Source organism: Bufo gargarizans, chromosome 11 (assembly GCF_014858855.1).
Source record: "Bufo gargarizans isolate SCDJY-AF-19 chromosome 11, ASM1485885v1, whole genome shotgun sequence".
Lineage (NCBI taxonomy): Eukaryota > Metazoa > Chordata > Amphibia > Anura > Bufonidae > Bufo > Bufo gargarizans.
Window position 1 is genome coordinate 83,099,314 of NC_058090.1, and position 17,903 is coordinate 83,117,216.

General features: G+C 44.4%; 1 protein-coding gene across 1 annotated transcript in view; it reads left to right on the forward strand.

Moving 5' to 3' along the window:
* The first annotated feature begins 270 nt into the window (after positions 1–270).
* The window catches only part of LOC122921376 (HORMA domain-containing protein 1-like), a 58,784-nt gene continuing 41,151 nt past the window's right edge, over positions 271–17,903 (forward strand). The window contains exons 1-8 of the mRNA XM_044271352.1: positions 271–314; positions 11,529–11,580; positions 12,392–12,536; positions 14,411–14,474; positions 15,021–15,057; positions 15,605–15,625; positions 15,985–16,011; positions 17,567–17,634. Coding sequence (XP_044127287.1) covers positions 11,548–11,580; positions 12,392–12,536; positions 14,411–14,474; positions 15,021–15,057; positions 15,605–15,625; positions 15,985–16,011; positions 17,567–17,634 — 395 coding nt within the window. The 5' untranslated portion in view covers positions 271–314; positions 11,529–11,547. The remainder of the gene's footprint in view (positions 315–11,528; positions 11,581–12,391; positions 12,537–14,410; positions 14,475–15,020; positions 15,058–15,604; positions 15,626–15,984; positions 16,012–17,566; positions 17,635–17,903) is intronic.

Consider the following 17,903-nt stretch of genomic DNA (forward strand, 5'->3'; position numbering starts at 1 on the left):
AAAATATATATATTTTTATACCTGCACACTATGGCCACTTTCCCTCCAGGCCCGTCATGAGTACAGCCATCATAAAACCTCACAGTCCTGCTGCATATAACAGGCGAAAAACAACCCTTTCCATCCTGACTGGACGCCATTTCGGGCACAGACGGGGGCATCACGTGACCTGACCAGCGTGTTTCCCGCCAGTTGTGAGACGCTGCTGCGTCACGTGACCTGGCGCGCGCCTCTGTCTCCCCCCTCCTAGCCGAGAAGCTGTTTCCCGCCCGTCTCCTCAGGCGCGCAGCTCCACGGCCGCCATTTTACCTGCAGTTAAGTACCCGGAGCCGCCTGACAAGTCACACAGCAGCGCCTGTCAGTGTTAGTGAGGGGCTCATGTAGTGAGCCGTGGAGCTGGTCGTCCACGGGGGATAATATCGCATTAGTATATCAGGGGGGAGTTTCTGAGGTGAAATGATCATTTAAGGTGACCAGAGGTTAATGAACACTGGAAATAAAAAGGCATTTGTAAAGCTTTTTTTCTTCTTAGGGAGTAACTGAAGTGAAATCGCTATCGTGAATTGCGCAGACATTTTAGCCGCCATGTTTTTTCATCCTCGTTGCTCAGTCACAGACGCCTTAAAGGGGGCTTCCAGTTACAGAAACTTATCCACAGGATAAGGGATGACCGAAGTGTGGGGTTCATTCTGATGGGACCCCACGAGAACAGGGGCCCCGTACCCCTTGAAGTGAAGGGAGCCACCACTCCATTTCTGGACATAAGCGACTACAGCGCTCAGCATTTATTTAACCCCTTAAGGACATAGGGCGTACCGGTACGCCCTATTTCCCGAGTCCTTAAGGACCAAGGGCGTACCGGTACGTCCTAACTTAAAATCTTAATTCCGGCGCCGCTGGGGTTAATCGGAACGGGATTTCGGCTGAAATCATTCAGCCGGCATCCCGTAACAACGCAGGGGGGGGTCATTTGACCCCCCCGTATCGGCGATCGCAGAAAACCGCAGGTCAATTCAGACCTGCGGTTTGCTGCGCTTTTTGCCGTTTCTGATCCCCGCGGTCCCTGACCGCGGGGATCAGAAACTTCAGAGTGCCCGAAATCAATATTGTTAACCCCCCCCTGCACCCCTGCACGATTTGATGGCGGCGGGTGGTGCAGGGGGGGTGTCGCATGCAGTGGGGGCGTTGCGGGAGGCGGGCGGTGCGGCAGGCGGGATCGCGATCCCCCGCCCGCCTCCCATTGCATAATCGTTGGTGTACAGTGGGTATACCAGGGTGCCAGCACATTGCTGGCACCCTGGTATAAACGGCTGACATCGTTGATGCGATGTCAGCCGTTTAACCCTTTCCATACAGCGGTCCGTACGGACCGCTGTATGGAAAAGGTTAACAGTAAGAGGGAGCTCCCTCCCTCTCCGATCGGGGGGCTGCTGTGCCTTTGCAGCCCCCCGATGGGAGAAGGAGAGAGCCCCCAGACAGCCCCCCCAGAACCCCGTCCTTACCCTTCCCCGTCTGCGAAGTTCTGAGCAGACGGGGAAGGTTCCCATGGCAACAGGACGCCTGATCAGGCGTCCTGCTGTCCATGGTGCTGAACAGATCTGTGCTGAAAGCATAGACCTGTTCAGTGTAAGTAAAATACAGTGCAGAAACCTATATAGGTTCTGTTCTGTATTTTACAGACATCAGACCCACTGGATCTTCAAGAACCAAGTGGGTCTGGGTCAAAAAAATCAAATAAAAAGTGAAAAAAGTTAAGATAAAAAAAAAAAACATTTATCACTGAATAAAAATAAAAAAAATAAAATACACTACACATATTAGGTATCGCCGCGTCCGTAACGACCTGATCTATAAAATGGTCATGTTACTTTCCCCGCACAGTGAACGCCATAAAAATAAAAAAATAAAAACTATGAGAAAATTGAAATTTTGCCCACCTTACTTCCCAAAAAAGGTAATAAAAGTGATCAAAAAAGTCGCATGTACGCCAAAATAGTACCAATCAAACCGTCATCTCATCCCGCAAAAAATGAGACCCTACTCAAGATAATCGCCCAAAAACTGAAAAAACTATGGCTCTTAGACTATGGAAACACTAAAACATGATTTTTTTGGTTTCAAAAATAAAATCATTGTGTAAAATGTACATAAATAAAAATAAAGTATACATATTAGGTATCGCCGCGTCCGTATCGACCGGCTCTATATAAATATCACATGACCTAACCCCTCAGGTGACCACCGTAAAAAAAAAAAAAAAAAAACTGTGTAAAAAAAGCAATTTTTTGCCATCTTACGTCACAAAAAGTGTAATAGCAAGCGATCAAAAAGTCATATGCACCCCAAAATAGTGCCAATCAAACTGTCATCTCACCCCGCAAAAAATTAGACCCTACTCAAGATAATCACCCAAAAACTGAAAAAACTATGGCTCTTAGACTATGGAGACACTAAACAATTTTTTGGTTTTCAAAATGAAGTTATTGTATAAAACTTACATAAATAAAAAAAATTGTATACATATTAGGTATCGCCGCGTCCGTGACAACCTGCTCTATAAAATTACCACGTGATCTAACCTGTCAGATGAATGTTGTAAATAACAAAAAAAAAAACATGCCAAAAAAGCTATTTCTTGTTACCTTGCCGCACAAAAAGTGTAATATAGAGCAACCAAAAATCATATGTACCCTAAACTAGTACCAACAATACTGCCACCCTATTCCGTACTTTCTAAAATGGGGTCACTTTTTTTGGAGTTTCTACTCTAGAGGTGCATCAGGGGGGCTTCAAATGGGACATGGTGTCAAAAAACCAGTCCAGCAAAATCTGCCTTCCAAAAACCGTATGGCATTCCTTTCCTTCTGCGCCCTGCCGTGTGCCCGTACAGTAGTTTAGGACCACATATGGGGTGTTTCTGTAAACTACAGAATCAGGGCCATAAATAATGAGTTTTGTTTGGCTGTTAACCCTTGCTTTGTTACAGGAAAAAAAATATTAAAATGGAAAATCTGCCAAAAAAGTGAAATTTTGAAATTGTATCTCTATTTTCCATTGAATCTTGTGCAACACCTAAAGGGTTAACAAAGTTTGTAAAATCAGTTTTGAATACCTTGAGGGGTGTAGTTTCTTAGATGGGGTCACTTTTATGGAGTTTCTACTCTAGGGGGGCATCAGGGGGGCTCCAAATGGGACATGGTGTCAAAAAACCAGTCCAGCAAAATCTGCCTTCCAAAAACCGTATGGCATTCCTTTCCTTCTGCGCCCTGCCGTGTGCCCGTACAGTAGTTTACGACCACATATGGGGTGTTTCTGTAAACTACAGAATCAGGGCCATAAATAATGAGTTTTGTTTGGCTGTTAACCCTTGCTTTGTTACTGGAAAAAAAATATTAAAATGGAAAATCTGCCAAAAAAGTGAAATTTTGAAATTATATCTCTATTTTCCATTGAATCTTGTGCAACACCTAAATGGTTAACAAAGTTTGTAAAATCAGTTTTGAATACCTTGAGGGGTGTAGTTTCTTAGATGGGGTCACTTTTATGGAGTTTCTACTCTAGGGGTGCATCAGGGGGGCTTCAAATGGGACATGGTGTCAAAAAAACTGTCCAGCACAATCTGGCTTCCAAAAACCATACGGCGCACCTTTCACTCTACGCCCCGCTGTGTGGCCGTACAGTAGTTTATGGCCACATATGGGGTGTTTCTGTAGACAGTAGAGTCAGGGCAATAAAGATACAGTCTTGTTTGGCTGTTAACCCTTGCTTTGTTAGTGGAAAAAATGGGTTAAAATGGAAAATTAGGCAAAAAAATGAAATTCTCAAATTTCATCCCCATTTGCCAATAACTCTTGTGCAACACCTAAAGGGTTAACGGAGTTTGTAAAATCAGTTTTGAATACCTTGAGGGGTGTAGTTTCTTAGATGGGGTCACTTTTATGGAGTTTCTACTCTAGGGGTGCATCAGGGGGCTTCAAATGGGACATGGTGTCAAAAAAACTGTCCAGCAAAATCTGGCTTCCAAAAACCATACGGCGCACCTTTCACTCTACGCCCCGCTGTGTGGCCGTACAGTAGTTTATGGCCACATATGGGGTGTTTCTGTAAACAGCAGAGTCAGGGCAATAAAGATACAGTCTTGTTTGGCTGTTAACCCTTGCTTTGTTAGTGGAAAAAATGGGTTAAAATGGAAAATTAGGCAAAAAAATGAAATTCTCAAATTTCATCCCCATTTGCCAATAACTCTTGTGCAACACCTAAAGGGTTAACGGAGTTTGTAAAATCAGTTTTGAATACCTTGAGGGGTGTAGTTTATAGAATGGGGTCATTTTTGGGCGGTTTCTATTATGTAAGCCTCGCAAAGTGACTTCAGAGCTGTAGTGGTCCCTAAAAATTGGGTTTTTGTAAATTTCTGAAAAATTTCAAGATTTGCTTCTAAACTTCTAAGCCTTGTAACATCCCCAAAAAATAAAATATCATTCCCAAAATAATTCAAACATGAAGTAGACATATGGGGAATGTTAAGTCATCACAATTTTTTGGGGTATTACTATGTATTACAGAAGTAGAGAAACTGAAACTTTGAAATTTGCTAATTTTTCCAAATTTTTGGTAAATTAGGTATTTTATTATGCAAAAAAATTAATTTTTTTGACTTTTTTTTACTAGTATCATGAAGTACAATATGTGACGAAAAAACAATCTCAGAATGGCCTGGATAAGTCAAAGCGTTTTAAAGTTATCACCACTTAAAGTGACACTGGTCAGATTTGCAAAAAATGGCCTGGTCCTTAAGGTGAAAATGAGCCCGGTCCTTAAGGGGTTAAAAAATGCATTAGGGGTTGGCCTACCCCGTGCAGTACCTCAAACCTCCATTTGGGGTGCTGTTTTCATGCCCTTCTGGCCCCCACAGGGCAATTATACGTCGTGGCATACTGCTTTTTCATACACAGTCCAATAAAAACAACGTATGGCAGACGGTATGTTCTTTTTGGAAGCCTGTAGGTGACGTCTGCAATTGTACGGCATACAGCGACATTTTGGGGGGCGACGAGCCGAATGTAATTTAGCGTGGTGTGAACAGACCCTGATTTCCTCCCTAAGGCCACCTGCACACGATGAGGATTAGGCGTGGTTTTACCGAGCGTATGAGATTAAGGGCTCATGCACACGACCATATATATTTTGCGGTCCCCAAAAAATACGGATGATCGTTTTGCAGAACGGAACAGCTGGCCCCTAATAGAACAGTCCTATCCTTGTCTGCAATTGTCTATTTTTTTCGGGATCGGAATTGTGGACCGCATTTCCGGATCCGGGCAGCACATCGTGCGGCCCCATAGAAATGAATGGGTCCGCAATTCTGTTCCGCAAAATGTGGAACGGAATTGCGGACGTGTGAATGGAGCCTTGTAGGTTTTTATGTCTAAGGGCTCTTTCACACTTGCGTTGTTCTGTTCCAGCATAGAGTTCCGTCGTCGGGTCTCTATGCCGGAAGAATCCTGATCAGTTTTATCCTAATGCATTCTGAATGGAGAGAAATCCGTTCAGGATGCATAAGGATGTCTTCAGTTCAGGACCGGAACGTTTTTTGGCCGGAGAAAATACCGCAGCATGCTGCGCTTTTTGCTCCGGCCAAAAATCCTGAACACTTGGCGCAAGGCCGGATCCGGAATTAATGCCCATTTAAAGGCATTGATCCGGATCCGGCCTTAAGCTAAACGTCGTTTCGGCGCATTACCGGATCCGACGTTTAACTTTTTCTGAATGGTTACCATGGCTGCCAGGACGCTAAAGTCCTGGCAGCCATGGTAAAGTGTAGTGGGGAGCGGGGGAGCAGCATACTTACCGTCCGTGCGGCTCCCGGGGCGCTTCAGAGTGACGTCAGTGCGCCCCACGCGCATGGATGACGTGATCGCATGGACACGTCATCCATGCGCATGGGGCGCTCTGACGTGATTCTGGAGCGCCCCGGGAGCCGCATGGACGGTAAGTATACCGCTCCCCACTACTACTATGGCAACCAGGACTTTAATAGCGTCCTGGCTGCCATAGTAACACTGAAAGCATTTTGAAGACGGATCCGTCTTCAAAAGCTTTCAGTTCACTTGCGTTTTCCGGATGCGCCGTGTAATTCTGGCAAATGGAGTACACGCCGGATCCGGACAACGCAAGTGTGAAAGAGGCCTAAATAGTGTAAAAATTAAACTTTGAGAACAAATATATATATATTTTCAACACCATATTCTGACCCCATAACTTTTTTTATAGTTATATCTACTGATCTGTCTGGGAGCTCAGTTTTTATTGATACCATTTTGGAGTGTGTGTGACTTTTTGATCACATTTTATTACATTTTTGAGGTTAGAGAAGCAATGAAAAAATGGCAAATTGGCCATTTTGACCTTTTTCTGTTTTTTTAATATATTTTTTAAGTTAAAAAATTTGTATGATTTTGAAGCTCGTATTTGAGCATACAAAATCAAATTTTTTTAAAAGTCTGAACAATCATGGATTTTTTACATCCATTTATTGTTCAGAATTGCTAATTTCTTATTTTGGCCTGCCATCTGCTGGGCAAAATAAGAATTGCAGCTATAATACCCTTGGTCTATTCAGCAAGACCTGGGGTACTGAATTCAATTACCGGCATCCTCATTGGCCGCAGTGGATGCCGGTAAAAAGCCTAGCCAGAAGAGCGAGCTACAGATTGTCCTGCAAAAAATGAGCCCCCACACAGCTCGGTAGATATAACTAAAAAAAAAGCTATGGGGGTCAGAATAGGGCGACGTAAAAAACATTATTAATTTTTATAGTATTTACACGTATAAAACCTATACATACGGGGTATCGTTGTAATCGTACTGACCCAGAGAATGAAGGGCATGGGTTAGTTTTGCCGCAAAGGGGGCGGCATAGGGACAAACCCGTAAAACGGTGGAGGAATATATATTTTTTTCGCATTTCACCCCATTTGAAATCTTTCTCGCTTCCCACTACATTTAATGCCATATTAACCCCTTAAGGACACATGACGTACCGGTACGTCATGTGTTGTTCCCATCACCGGTGGGCGGTTATCGGAACAAGGTGCCTGCTCAAATCATTGAGCAGGCACCTAGGCTAAATGCGCTGGGGGTCCCGTGATCCCCCCGTGTCGGCGATCGCAGAAAACCGCAGGTTTGCGGCGCTTTCTGCAGTTTCTGATCCCCGCGGTCCCTGACCGCGGGATAAGAAACTTTAATATGTGCACCCCTGATTGATTTTATGCCGGCGGGTGGTGCTGGGGGGGTTGCGGGCGGTGCGGCAGGCGGCATTGCGATCCCCTGCCCGCCTCCTCTTGAATATTCATTAGCGTCCAGTGGTTATACCAGAGTGTCAGCACATTGCTGACACTCTGGTATAAACGGCTGACATCTGTGCTGTGATGTCAGCCATTTAACCCTTTCCATACCGCGGTCCGTACGGACCGCGGTATGGAAAGGATGAAAAGGGTTAATAGTCAGGGAACTCCCTCTCACATCGGGGGGCGGCTGTGCCTTTGCAGCCCCCAGACAGGATGGGGTCATAGAGGGAGGGAGCCGCCCTCCTTACCCTTCCCCGTCTGCTCAGTGGTGGCAGATGGGGAAGGTTCCCATGGCAACAGGACGCCTTCTCAGGCATCCTGCTGTTCATGGTGCTGAACAGATCTGTGCTAAAGGAACCCCTTAAGGATCCATGACGTAGCTGTATGTCATGGGTCCAATCCCTAAACATGGCGCCTTGCTGGCGTGTGCAGCTGGCGCCTTAGCCGCGGAGTCTCTGCTATTTTAAATAGCAGAGACCCGCGGTACATGTATGCAATCAGCTATAAGGCTGATCGCATACATCTTACCTTTCAGATGCCGTTGTCAAATGTGACCACAGCATTTGCGCAGACCGGAACCGGAAGTTGCGCGCTTCCGGTCCGGTAACAGCGTTCCCCGGCTGAGATCCGGGGGCCTGTTACTACGATCTAATTGACCGAAGGCCCCAAGAAATTATTCAAGTGTGGTATCGTTATAACCGTACTGACCTGGAGAATGAAGATTACAGGTCCAATTTTACCGCATAGTGTACAGTGTAAAAAAATAAAAACCTTTGTCAGAATAGTTTTTTCCCAATTCTACCCCATTTGGAATTTTACTCCCGCTCCCTACTACATGGTGTGCAACCGTAAATGGTGCCATTAGAAAGTACAACTTGTCCCGCAAAAGATAAGCCCTCATAAGGCTATGTGAATGGAAAAATAAAAAAGTTAGGACTATGGGAAGGCGGGGAGTGAAAAACTAAAACGCAAAAATGGAAAATCCCAGGGTCCTGAAGGGGTTAATTCATATTTTACCACAGATTTAGATTTTTAGGCTTCCAATTGGTTTCATCGAAGAATTTCCACGCAGAACCGTACTAAGGATATACCGCTACACGTTACTTTTTTAAATCTAGGACATTGATTTTCAATCCCCTTTGAAAACAATGGGAGGTGGATCAAGAATGGTGTCTGCATGCCTTTGGGTGCAAAAAAGCGCAGGAAAATCCACTGTGTGAACATAGCCTTATGTCCCCGTGTGATCTAATTCCACAGTAAATCTGCTTGAGTAATGCCTCTTTCACACAAGCGTGTCCGGATGCATTGCGGCAAACCCGCGTGAGTAGGTACGCAATTTCAGTCAGTTTTGAATAATAAAGATCGGGTCCCCATCCTGATCGTCTCCTAGCAACCGTGCGTGAAAATGGCACCGCATCCGCACTTGCTTGCGATTTTCATGCAGCCCCATTCACTTCTATGGGGCCTGCCTTGCGTGAAAAACGCACAAAATAGAGCTTGCTGCGATTTTCACACAACGCACAAGTGATGCGTGAAAATCACCGCTCATGTGAACAGCCCCATAGAAATGAATGGGTCAGGATTCAGTACGGGTGCGATGCGTTTAACTCACACATTGCACCCGCGTGGAAAACTCGCCCGTGTGAAAGGGGCCTAAGGGCACTTTCACACTAGCGTTATTCTTTTCCGGCATAGAGTTCCATCAAAAGGGCTCTATGCCGGAAAAGAACCGATCAGGCATATCCCCATGCATTCTGAATGGATAGAAATCTGTTCAGTTTGCATCAGTATGCCTGATCAGTCGCCGGAATACCCGATCATTATTTCCCATTGACTTGCATTAGTGCCGGATCCGTCCTTCCGGTCTGCGCATGCACAGCCCGTGAAAAAGACTGCATCTGTCCATCCGCATGACAAGCGGAGAGATGGATCCGTTCTTGCAATGCATTTGTAGACAGAGCCGCGCCCGGATCCGTCTATAAATGCTGTCATTTGTCACACTGATCGGCGGATCCGGCAGGCAGCTCCGACGACGGAACTGCCTGCTGGATCACACTAAGGGCTCATGCACACGACAGTATTTTGCGTTCAGTATACTGGACGTTTTTTGAGCTCAGTATACGGAACATATACTGAACCATTCATTTCAATGGTTCCGCAAAAAAAACGGAATGTACTCCGTATGCATTCCGTTTCCGTATTTCCGTTTTTCCGTTCCGTTTTAACATAGAACATGTCCTATTATTGCCCGCAAATCACGGTCCGTGGCTCCATTCAAGTCAATGGATCCGCAAAAAAAACGGAACACATACGGAAATGCATCCGTATGTCTTCCGTTTCCGTTCCGTTTTTTCCTGAACCATCTATTAAAAATGTTATGCCCAGCCCAATTTTATCTATGTAATTACTGTATACTGTATATGCCATACGGAAAAACGGAACGGAAAAACGGAACAGAAACGGAAACACAACGGAAACAAAAAACGGAACAACGGATCCATGAAAAACGGACAGCAAAACACTGAAAAAGCCATACGGTCGTGTGCAATAGGCCTAACTCTAGTGTGAAAGTACCCTTACATGCGCATTTCAAAGGGTGCAGTGATGAAACCTGCGGTGGAAACTTGCAGCATAAATTGACATCCTGCAAATTAAAAATCTTTGCTGCAGGTCAAATTTCACTGCAGATTTTTATATATATATTATTATTTTTTAAATCTCATCCACTTTGCTGTTGCTTTACATTACTGTGGATGTCACTTTTACGGGCTAGCGTGGCTGGTGTTGTAATGGGGGCACTGGCTTTCACTGTTATGTTAACCCTTTCAGGTAGTTTTCCCTTTTTTTTTCATTTTTGTTTTGTACTCCCATACTTCCCAAAGCCGTCATTTTTTTATTTTTCCTTCCACATAAGGCCTGCACACGACCGTATTTTGTTTCCGTGTCCGATCAGTTTTTTTTTGTGGATAGGATGCGGACCCATTCATTTCAATGGGTCCGCAAAAAGCGCGAACAGGGTGGAATTCTAAAAAAACCCACAATTTCGCCACAGTTTTATTTTTACAGCGTTCCCTATACGGTAAAACTGACCTGTTACTTCCCTTCTCCGGGTCAGTGCGATTATAACAAATACCACAAATGTTTTTTTGTTTTTTCATTTTAATACAGAAAAAAGTAAAAACTTTAAGGAAACTATTTTTTTATCTTCATTGCCGTTTCCTGACTACCCCATAACTTTTTTGTAGTTATGTGTATGGAGCTTTGTGGGGGCTCAATTTTTCCGGGCTGGTTTGTACTTTCTATTGATACCATTTTGAACTTAAAAGGGATTGCCTTTTTAAGTTTGGTTTTCTTCGGATAAGGCTACATGCACACGACCGTTGTTTTGGTCCGCATCCGAACGGTAGTTTTTGCGGCTTGGATGCGGACCCCTTCACTTCAATGGGGCCACAAAAGATGCGTACAGCACTCCGTGTGCTGTCCGATCCGTTGCTCCATTCCGTGGGGCCGCAAAATAAAATAGAATATGTCTTATTCTTGTACACAATCGCAGACAAGAATAGGCATTTCTATTATGGGTGGCCTATTCCATTCTGCAAAATGCGGAACGCACAAGGGCTGCATGCGTGTTTTGCAGATCCGCAATTTGTGGACCACAAAACACGACGCGGTCGTGTGAATGTAGCCGCATGGTGTGTATTGACTGGATTTCCTAAAGATTCTTCTGTGGACTTCGTGTGCAGCTTGTGAACACAACCTTAGGACTCTTTCACAGACGTGTGCTTTCCCTGGTCTCCATTGACTTTAATGTATTCACACTTCAGTGGTTTCCCAAGCATGCCCTATCTTGTTCATGATTATGGAAATGGGCCGTTGAATACCATTCCAGGTGCCATCCGTGTTTGGTCCGTAGTTTCCAGGGACTATTGGTATGAGGAATGTGGATGACACACAGACCAGACACTAATGAACCACTGACCATCTTGTCACGGATGTCATCACAGACGCGTGAAAGAGGTTGGACAGGGCCAACTCTACATCAATGCCAAAGTTTCGGAGCTAAGATCCAGCAGCTCCAGCCCCTAGGAGGCAATCAGCAGGAGTAACACAGCAGTGATATTGGCTTAGCTGCTTCGACAGTTTTGTGCTGTGTATAAATGACGAAGATGATGTGTATTTCAGGTCGGGAACAGATCTGAAGATGGCAACTGCTCAGATGCACCGAAGCGCGGTGGTGAGTTTTCATAACCGTATGTGTCATTTCTTATCTAAAATTGCGGAACGGGTGCGCACTCAGTCATACAGTGGTGTGAATGAGCCGTAATTCTCGGTTGTCCCTTTGCTGATGGATGGAGACTAGCTGCTATGATGTCTCCCATACACAGCAGACAAGAAGTAGAGGGGATTCTGCTCTCCTATCTCTGTGTCTCACGTCCTGATCTGTGTAGATATGAATCTGCAGCATGTCTGTGTGAGTCTCCCTGCTTCTCTCTCAGCTTCACCTCCCTTCTCCATGGGCAGCACGAAATGTGATCCCTCAGTGCTGCCCGTCTTGTCTACCAAGACTGATTTAGCTGTGAATTCAGAGAGAGTTATCAGTTTATGGAGGGGAGGACAGGAAATGGGCCTGATAAGTGGAGAAAGAGGCAATTTTCTCTGGTAAGATATATTAAAAGTCGCTTTATTCAGACATTTTTGAAGGCGATGCTCACACAGGGTGACAGCGCAGTGGAGTTTTGACATGGATTGTGCACCACAAAACTACACCAAATCACATTCAAACATAAAGAAAAACATCTGAACAGGAGCCGGAACATGCCGCTGAGTTTCATCTTACGGAAGACTGTGGATTTCACTTGAAGTCATTGTATAGCGTGAAATCCCTGGTGAATCTGCGGCACAATTCATGGGGACTTACCCTAGTAATTTTCTACTCAAATTGCCAGTTTGTGTATTTGCAAGCAGTGCAGTGAGTGTTGGACTGTCTGGCTCTATGGGATTCATCCATTTTTACTGTACCATTTGGCTGATTTTTTTGTCTTCAGAGCTCGGTGACACTACCTAACCGCATCGCTACAGAGCAGCAGTCTTTGGTTCTTGTGAAGAGGCTGCTGGCCATCTCCGTGTCGTGTGTCACTTACCTGAGGGGCTTATTTCCTGAATATGCATATGGGACAAAATACCTGGAAGGTAAGAACCGTTTTACTCCCCTTTTCCTCAGGGAATCTGCTCTTACAATCATGGATTATTATGTGAAGTAATACAAGAGGAATACTGCAGATAAGGAGTCCGGATCTCTTTTTTTTTTCCCTACTGTCAGCACTCAGAGCTGCGCTGAAATACACAGTTCGGACTCCTGTGCTGTGCTAACATAATGCGCATGCACAGCAGTCCTGACAATGTATTTCAGTGAAGCCCTGAGCACTGACAGCGGGGGGACGGAGGGCAGTAGGAAAAAAAAAAATAGTCATTTGGACTCTTTACTTGCAGGACCCCTTGTATAGTGCTGCAGATAATAGTCTAAAGGCCCTTTTACGCAGGCCAAGGATCTTTACGCAGGCAGGAATGCTCGTTATTGATTATGTGGCAGTGCTGATTGATTACCCGATCAATGAGAGTAATAAGCTCGTTAGTGCAGGCACCTAAATCATCGTGCCGACTAAACATCTTCTGCTACTGGCAAACAACGAGTCTGTATTGGGATGAGCGATGGCATCAGTGATCGTTCCTCCCCATACTGTGGAGGAGATCGCTGCATGTAACGGTTCCTTCCCGACAATCGCCTGCTGAATTGTCCCGTGTAAAGCGACCTTAAAAGGGTTTTCCGAGACTTGAGCGCCGCAGCCTTCTCTGTTCTCACCGAGCACATCGCCGTACATTGTATAGCAGCTGTGCTTCTATGGGGCTGAGCTGTGCTCGGGACATGTGACCAATGGACCTCGCCTAGTCACTACTGCGAGCACCAGTACAGTACCTTCTCAAACAGCTGACCGGCGGGGGTCCTGATGTCAGACCTCCACTGATCAGATACTGGTGGCCTAGCCTAAGGATAGGTCATCAGTATTAAAGTCTCGGAGAACCCCTTTAAGATTGTGGTGACAGATTCCCTTAAAATTGTCAATTAATGACAAGTGCACTTACTGTGTATTTTTGTAACAGTTAGGCCTCATGCACACGACCGTTCAGTTTTTTGCTTTGCGGTCCGCAAACCGTGCATCCGCAAAAAACGGAAGCCGTCCTTGTGCCTTCCGCAATTTGCAGAACGGAACAGACGGCCCATTGTAGAAATGCCTATTCTTGTCCGCAAAATGGACAAGAATAGGACATGTTATATTTTTTTGCGGGGCCACGGAACGGAGCAATGGATGCGGACAGCACACGGAGTGCTGTACGCATCTTTTGCGGCCCCATTGAAGTAAATGGGTCCAAACCCGAGCCTTAAAAACTGTGGCTCGGATGCGGACCCAAACGACGGTTGTGTGCATGAGGCCTTAAAGGCATTTTCCAGTTTTTGATATTGATGACCTGTCCTCTGGATAGTTTATCAGTAACATATCAGTGGAGATTGACACTCGTCGCCTCCATTGATCTGCTGTTTGGGAGCTATACGGGGGACGTACCAGGAAGCAGAAGGTTCTGTCTAGTGGCCAGGCCAGTTCCTAGTGAATGGGAGCTGAGCTGGAGTATACCGCCACAGCAACTACACAGTGGGTGGGGCCTTCTGCTTTCAGCTCCGCCCACTGTATAGTTCCTGACATTAGCATCTGCTGCAAACAGGCGATAACGGGAGTGTCGGACCCCCACCAATCTGGTATTGATGACCTCGTTAATATCAAAAAGCTGGAAAACCCCTTTAACTCTGCATCAAGTTCCATGAAGTTATAATTACTATTTAAACAGCGCAGCTTCCAAGCAGATCAATGAGAAATTGAGATGATTGCCTAACAATTACTTAAAATTGGATCTTTCCCTTGAAATCTGGTTGAATTACTGATGTCATGGCATTTCCATTGACGAGTGGCTTATGATTTCTTAAGAGGACCTTTTCTTTCTTCTCTTACCAGACGTATGTGTAAAGATTCTCAGGGAAGATAAAGGCTGTCCTGGCTCCACCCAGATGGTGAAGTGGTGAGAAATGTGTAGCAGAATCGGACACTTCAAGGGGTTTCTGGCATTATGAGCTGCAGTATTACACTGCCAGATGATCGCTAATGAGCATTCCTGCGAATGCGCATTAGCGATTGTCTGCTGAAAAATCGGGCAGTGTAATACAGGCGTAACTGCTTCAAATCTGGCAAACTCGACCAACTTCCAGGATTACTGCACTTTCATATGTTTCTATGCATAAGCATCCAGCAAAAAACATATATAATGCGTTATATATATTTTTTTTTACTATTTTATCCTATGGACACATGTGCCACTGAATGCCTGTGCAGTACAATGGCATGCCTAGGGGCCTTCCATCGGAAGTACACGTCCGGACATCCTCCCAAGGTGTGCCACCAATGGGGGGCTTGAAGGCTACGTGAGCAGAACTTGGTCACTGATTCTTTTGAAGGGACACTATGTAATACCACTCCCATTATCCCCTGCAGCTTAGAAAAGCTGGGCTTGCGACGATCATATTAATACCACATGCAATAAAATATATATATTGTCTTTTTGTTGCAGGATTTTGGGCTGTTATGATGCATTACAAAAAAAATATGTAAGTATTATTATTCAGAGTTGCAGTAAAATTTGCCTCAAAATGATTGTTTCAAAGACGCAGAACTAACTAAACGCAGAACCATTTATGGCGTATCATAATGAACATAGATAATGCGTGGCTTCCCTCTGTTCTGAAATTACGTGCTTGCCTATTTTTGAAAGAACCATAGCAGTGAATGGAGAGCAAGACACAAAGGCACAGCCGCCCGTCAGTTCACCACTATGGTGCACACTTTGCTTTCGTTTTTCCTCTGGGCCCCGTTCTGGCAGAGGTGGGACTCGCATGTATCTATCTGGCTTTTTTGGCATATCCTATTGTGATGCCATTAGATAGGTTATAAGTATCAGAGTGGTGGGGGTCTGACTCTTCTTGTCCTTGCACGTAATTCAGAAGGGTCCATCGGGCACTGTGTATTCACTGTTCTGCACTCTCCAGGGGGGACACTGGTTACCAGCCATGTAACATTTGACACTGTAAATACTACAAGAACATATCCCATAAGTTAGTGATATGTTGTTCTAATCTGTCCTTTTGCTTTGTACAGCTGAGAATGGTGATATTAGCGGTAAGTGTGGCTTATTACTATGCAGCGTTTGCCTTGGCAATTGTCATTGTGCGCTAGAACACAAAGTCCATTATACATTACATGTACTGCCATACAGATTGTTTACAGCTCACCCTGATGTGTAGAGGCCAGCACTTTCTTTTTTGCCATTCTTTTACCTTTAAAATATTCCCAATTTACATGGTTAATGTGGCTGTCAGAGAAAGCCAAGCCATGTCTACTCTATAGGAGTGGCCACTGGGCCATATAATACTGTGCGGACCTGCTGAGAAGTTCTGGCTCACATACTTTTTTGCAGTTACTTTTATTTCTCATGGTAAGTGCATATGACATAAAGCTGTATTTTACTTTACTTTTAGCTTTACACCGACATTGAAGATCCAAAGGTATGGATTTTAGCACAGACTGTGGTACTGTATTGGCGAAGTGTTTTACAGAACACTATGTGCGGCATTGGAATCGTGAAGCATCTCGTCTGTCAGAGGTGGACCTCGGTGCTCAATATATAGTAAAGGAGACCACGGCACTCGTTTTTCGTATATATGAAAAAAAAAAATTATATTTTCATTTCATAATATTATTATCTTATTTCATCATTTCATCATTTGTAATTTCATTATTTGTTAGCATCCAGGAATGCATAGACTTGGCCAACGTTTAACGTTTCGGTCCTTGTATGGGACCTTGATCACGGCCTGGAGTAAAGCACAATGCAATGTATCAGAAAACATTATACATGATTAGGATAAGTTAAATTATAGTTCATAGTATATATCACATATATGTCAAGTTGTCCACTGTCTAGTAGCTAGGGCCGCAGAGGGTAATAGGTAAGCATACTATCATTTCAGATATATATTTCTCATATAGAAATCATCTACTGTCAAGTTACATACACATAGTTAGGTACAATTAGGTACAACATTGAATGGCAGAACAGGAAAAACAATGCAGAAGTCCGCAGCAAATGTAATGGTGATATCTTTTGCGAAATTCCTAATTAGCAAGGGTAATAATTGGCAGGCATGGGCAGAGTCAGGCAGGGCAGCGGAGCTTCTCAGGGGTGGCAAGACCTGTGAAGTGTTGCAGAGGTTATATCCTTTGTCATTAGCTTAATAACATGTTGTTGTAAGGCTAGACATATATGCATACACCAAATAAGAGCGGAACCTCGGTGCTCAACACTGGTGCCCTGCAGCGCTGGGGTCCTGCACGGAGTTTGTATGTTCTCCACGTGTTTGTGTGACCTACTGATAGGGATCTTGTGAACCCCATTGGGGACAGTGTGATGACAATATGTCAGCCCTATGTAAGTGCGTAAAATAAAATAATAAAAATACCTCTGATGAAAGGCTGTGACTTATGCCAATGTGTTAGCATGCAGTAGGATACAGCAACTATAAGCTCACGTTGTAAAAAAAAAAAGAAAATACTGCACGGTATGTGTCTTAGATTAGAAAGAGTAGTAGACTACGTTACCCAATACAGTGTAGAAATGCTGACACATACTGGGCCAGGACAAAAGGACGCTTTTTTGACATGAAAACATGGGAGAATACCTCTGACTGATTTGAACAGAGCCTGAATGCACTGCGTCTCCCCGACTTTGTCTTTTCCCGCGGCACTAAGGGCTGTATTATTTGGGATTCGCGTCCCCACCTATCCCTTGGTTGAATTTGATGGACGTCTTTTTTCAACTGTATTAACACAAACAGATTATCTGTCCGATAGATGGACAATAATTGGTCAGATAACCTGTCGGGGCAGTACAGCCCTAAGACTCTGCCCATCCTCTCTGTTATACTCTCCTGACTGGTAGAATTATACGCCCGCCTAGTCTGGCAGATGACAGACCGCCACCTTCATGTGTGCAGAATATAAAGACATGTACAAAGCTGACCCGACTTCAGATGTAAATCCGTGGTTATTTCTTGGTTTCAGACCGTCACTGAATGCTACCAGTTTAAGTTTAGCTACACTCCTAGCGGACCCATTATGGACGTCAGCAGGTAAGTAGCTCTTTAGTCTGATAACCTACCTCTCTATGGTGTTGATAATGACTCCGTTTTCCGATTACATTCAGTTAACTATAATCAGTCACAATGGTAATTATTTCAACATATTTTATAATAAAAGGGGACTTTTTTTTTTTTATCCACATTTGATATTAAAATGAATGTCACGGCAAAAAATGTAACCTTTTCTTTTTCAATCCCATGACACGGGGGCTGCGACGTCCACCAGGAAAGAAAAACATCTATAACTTTTGACACCAGAT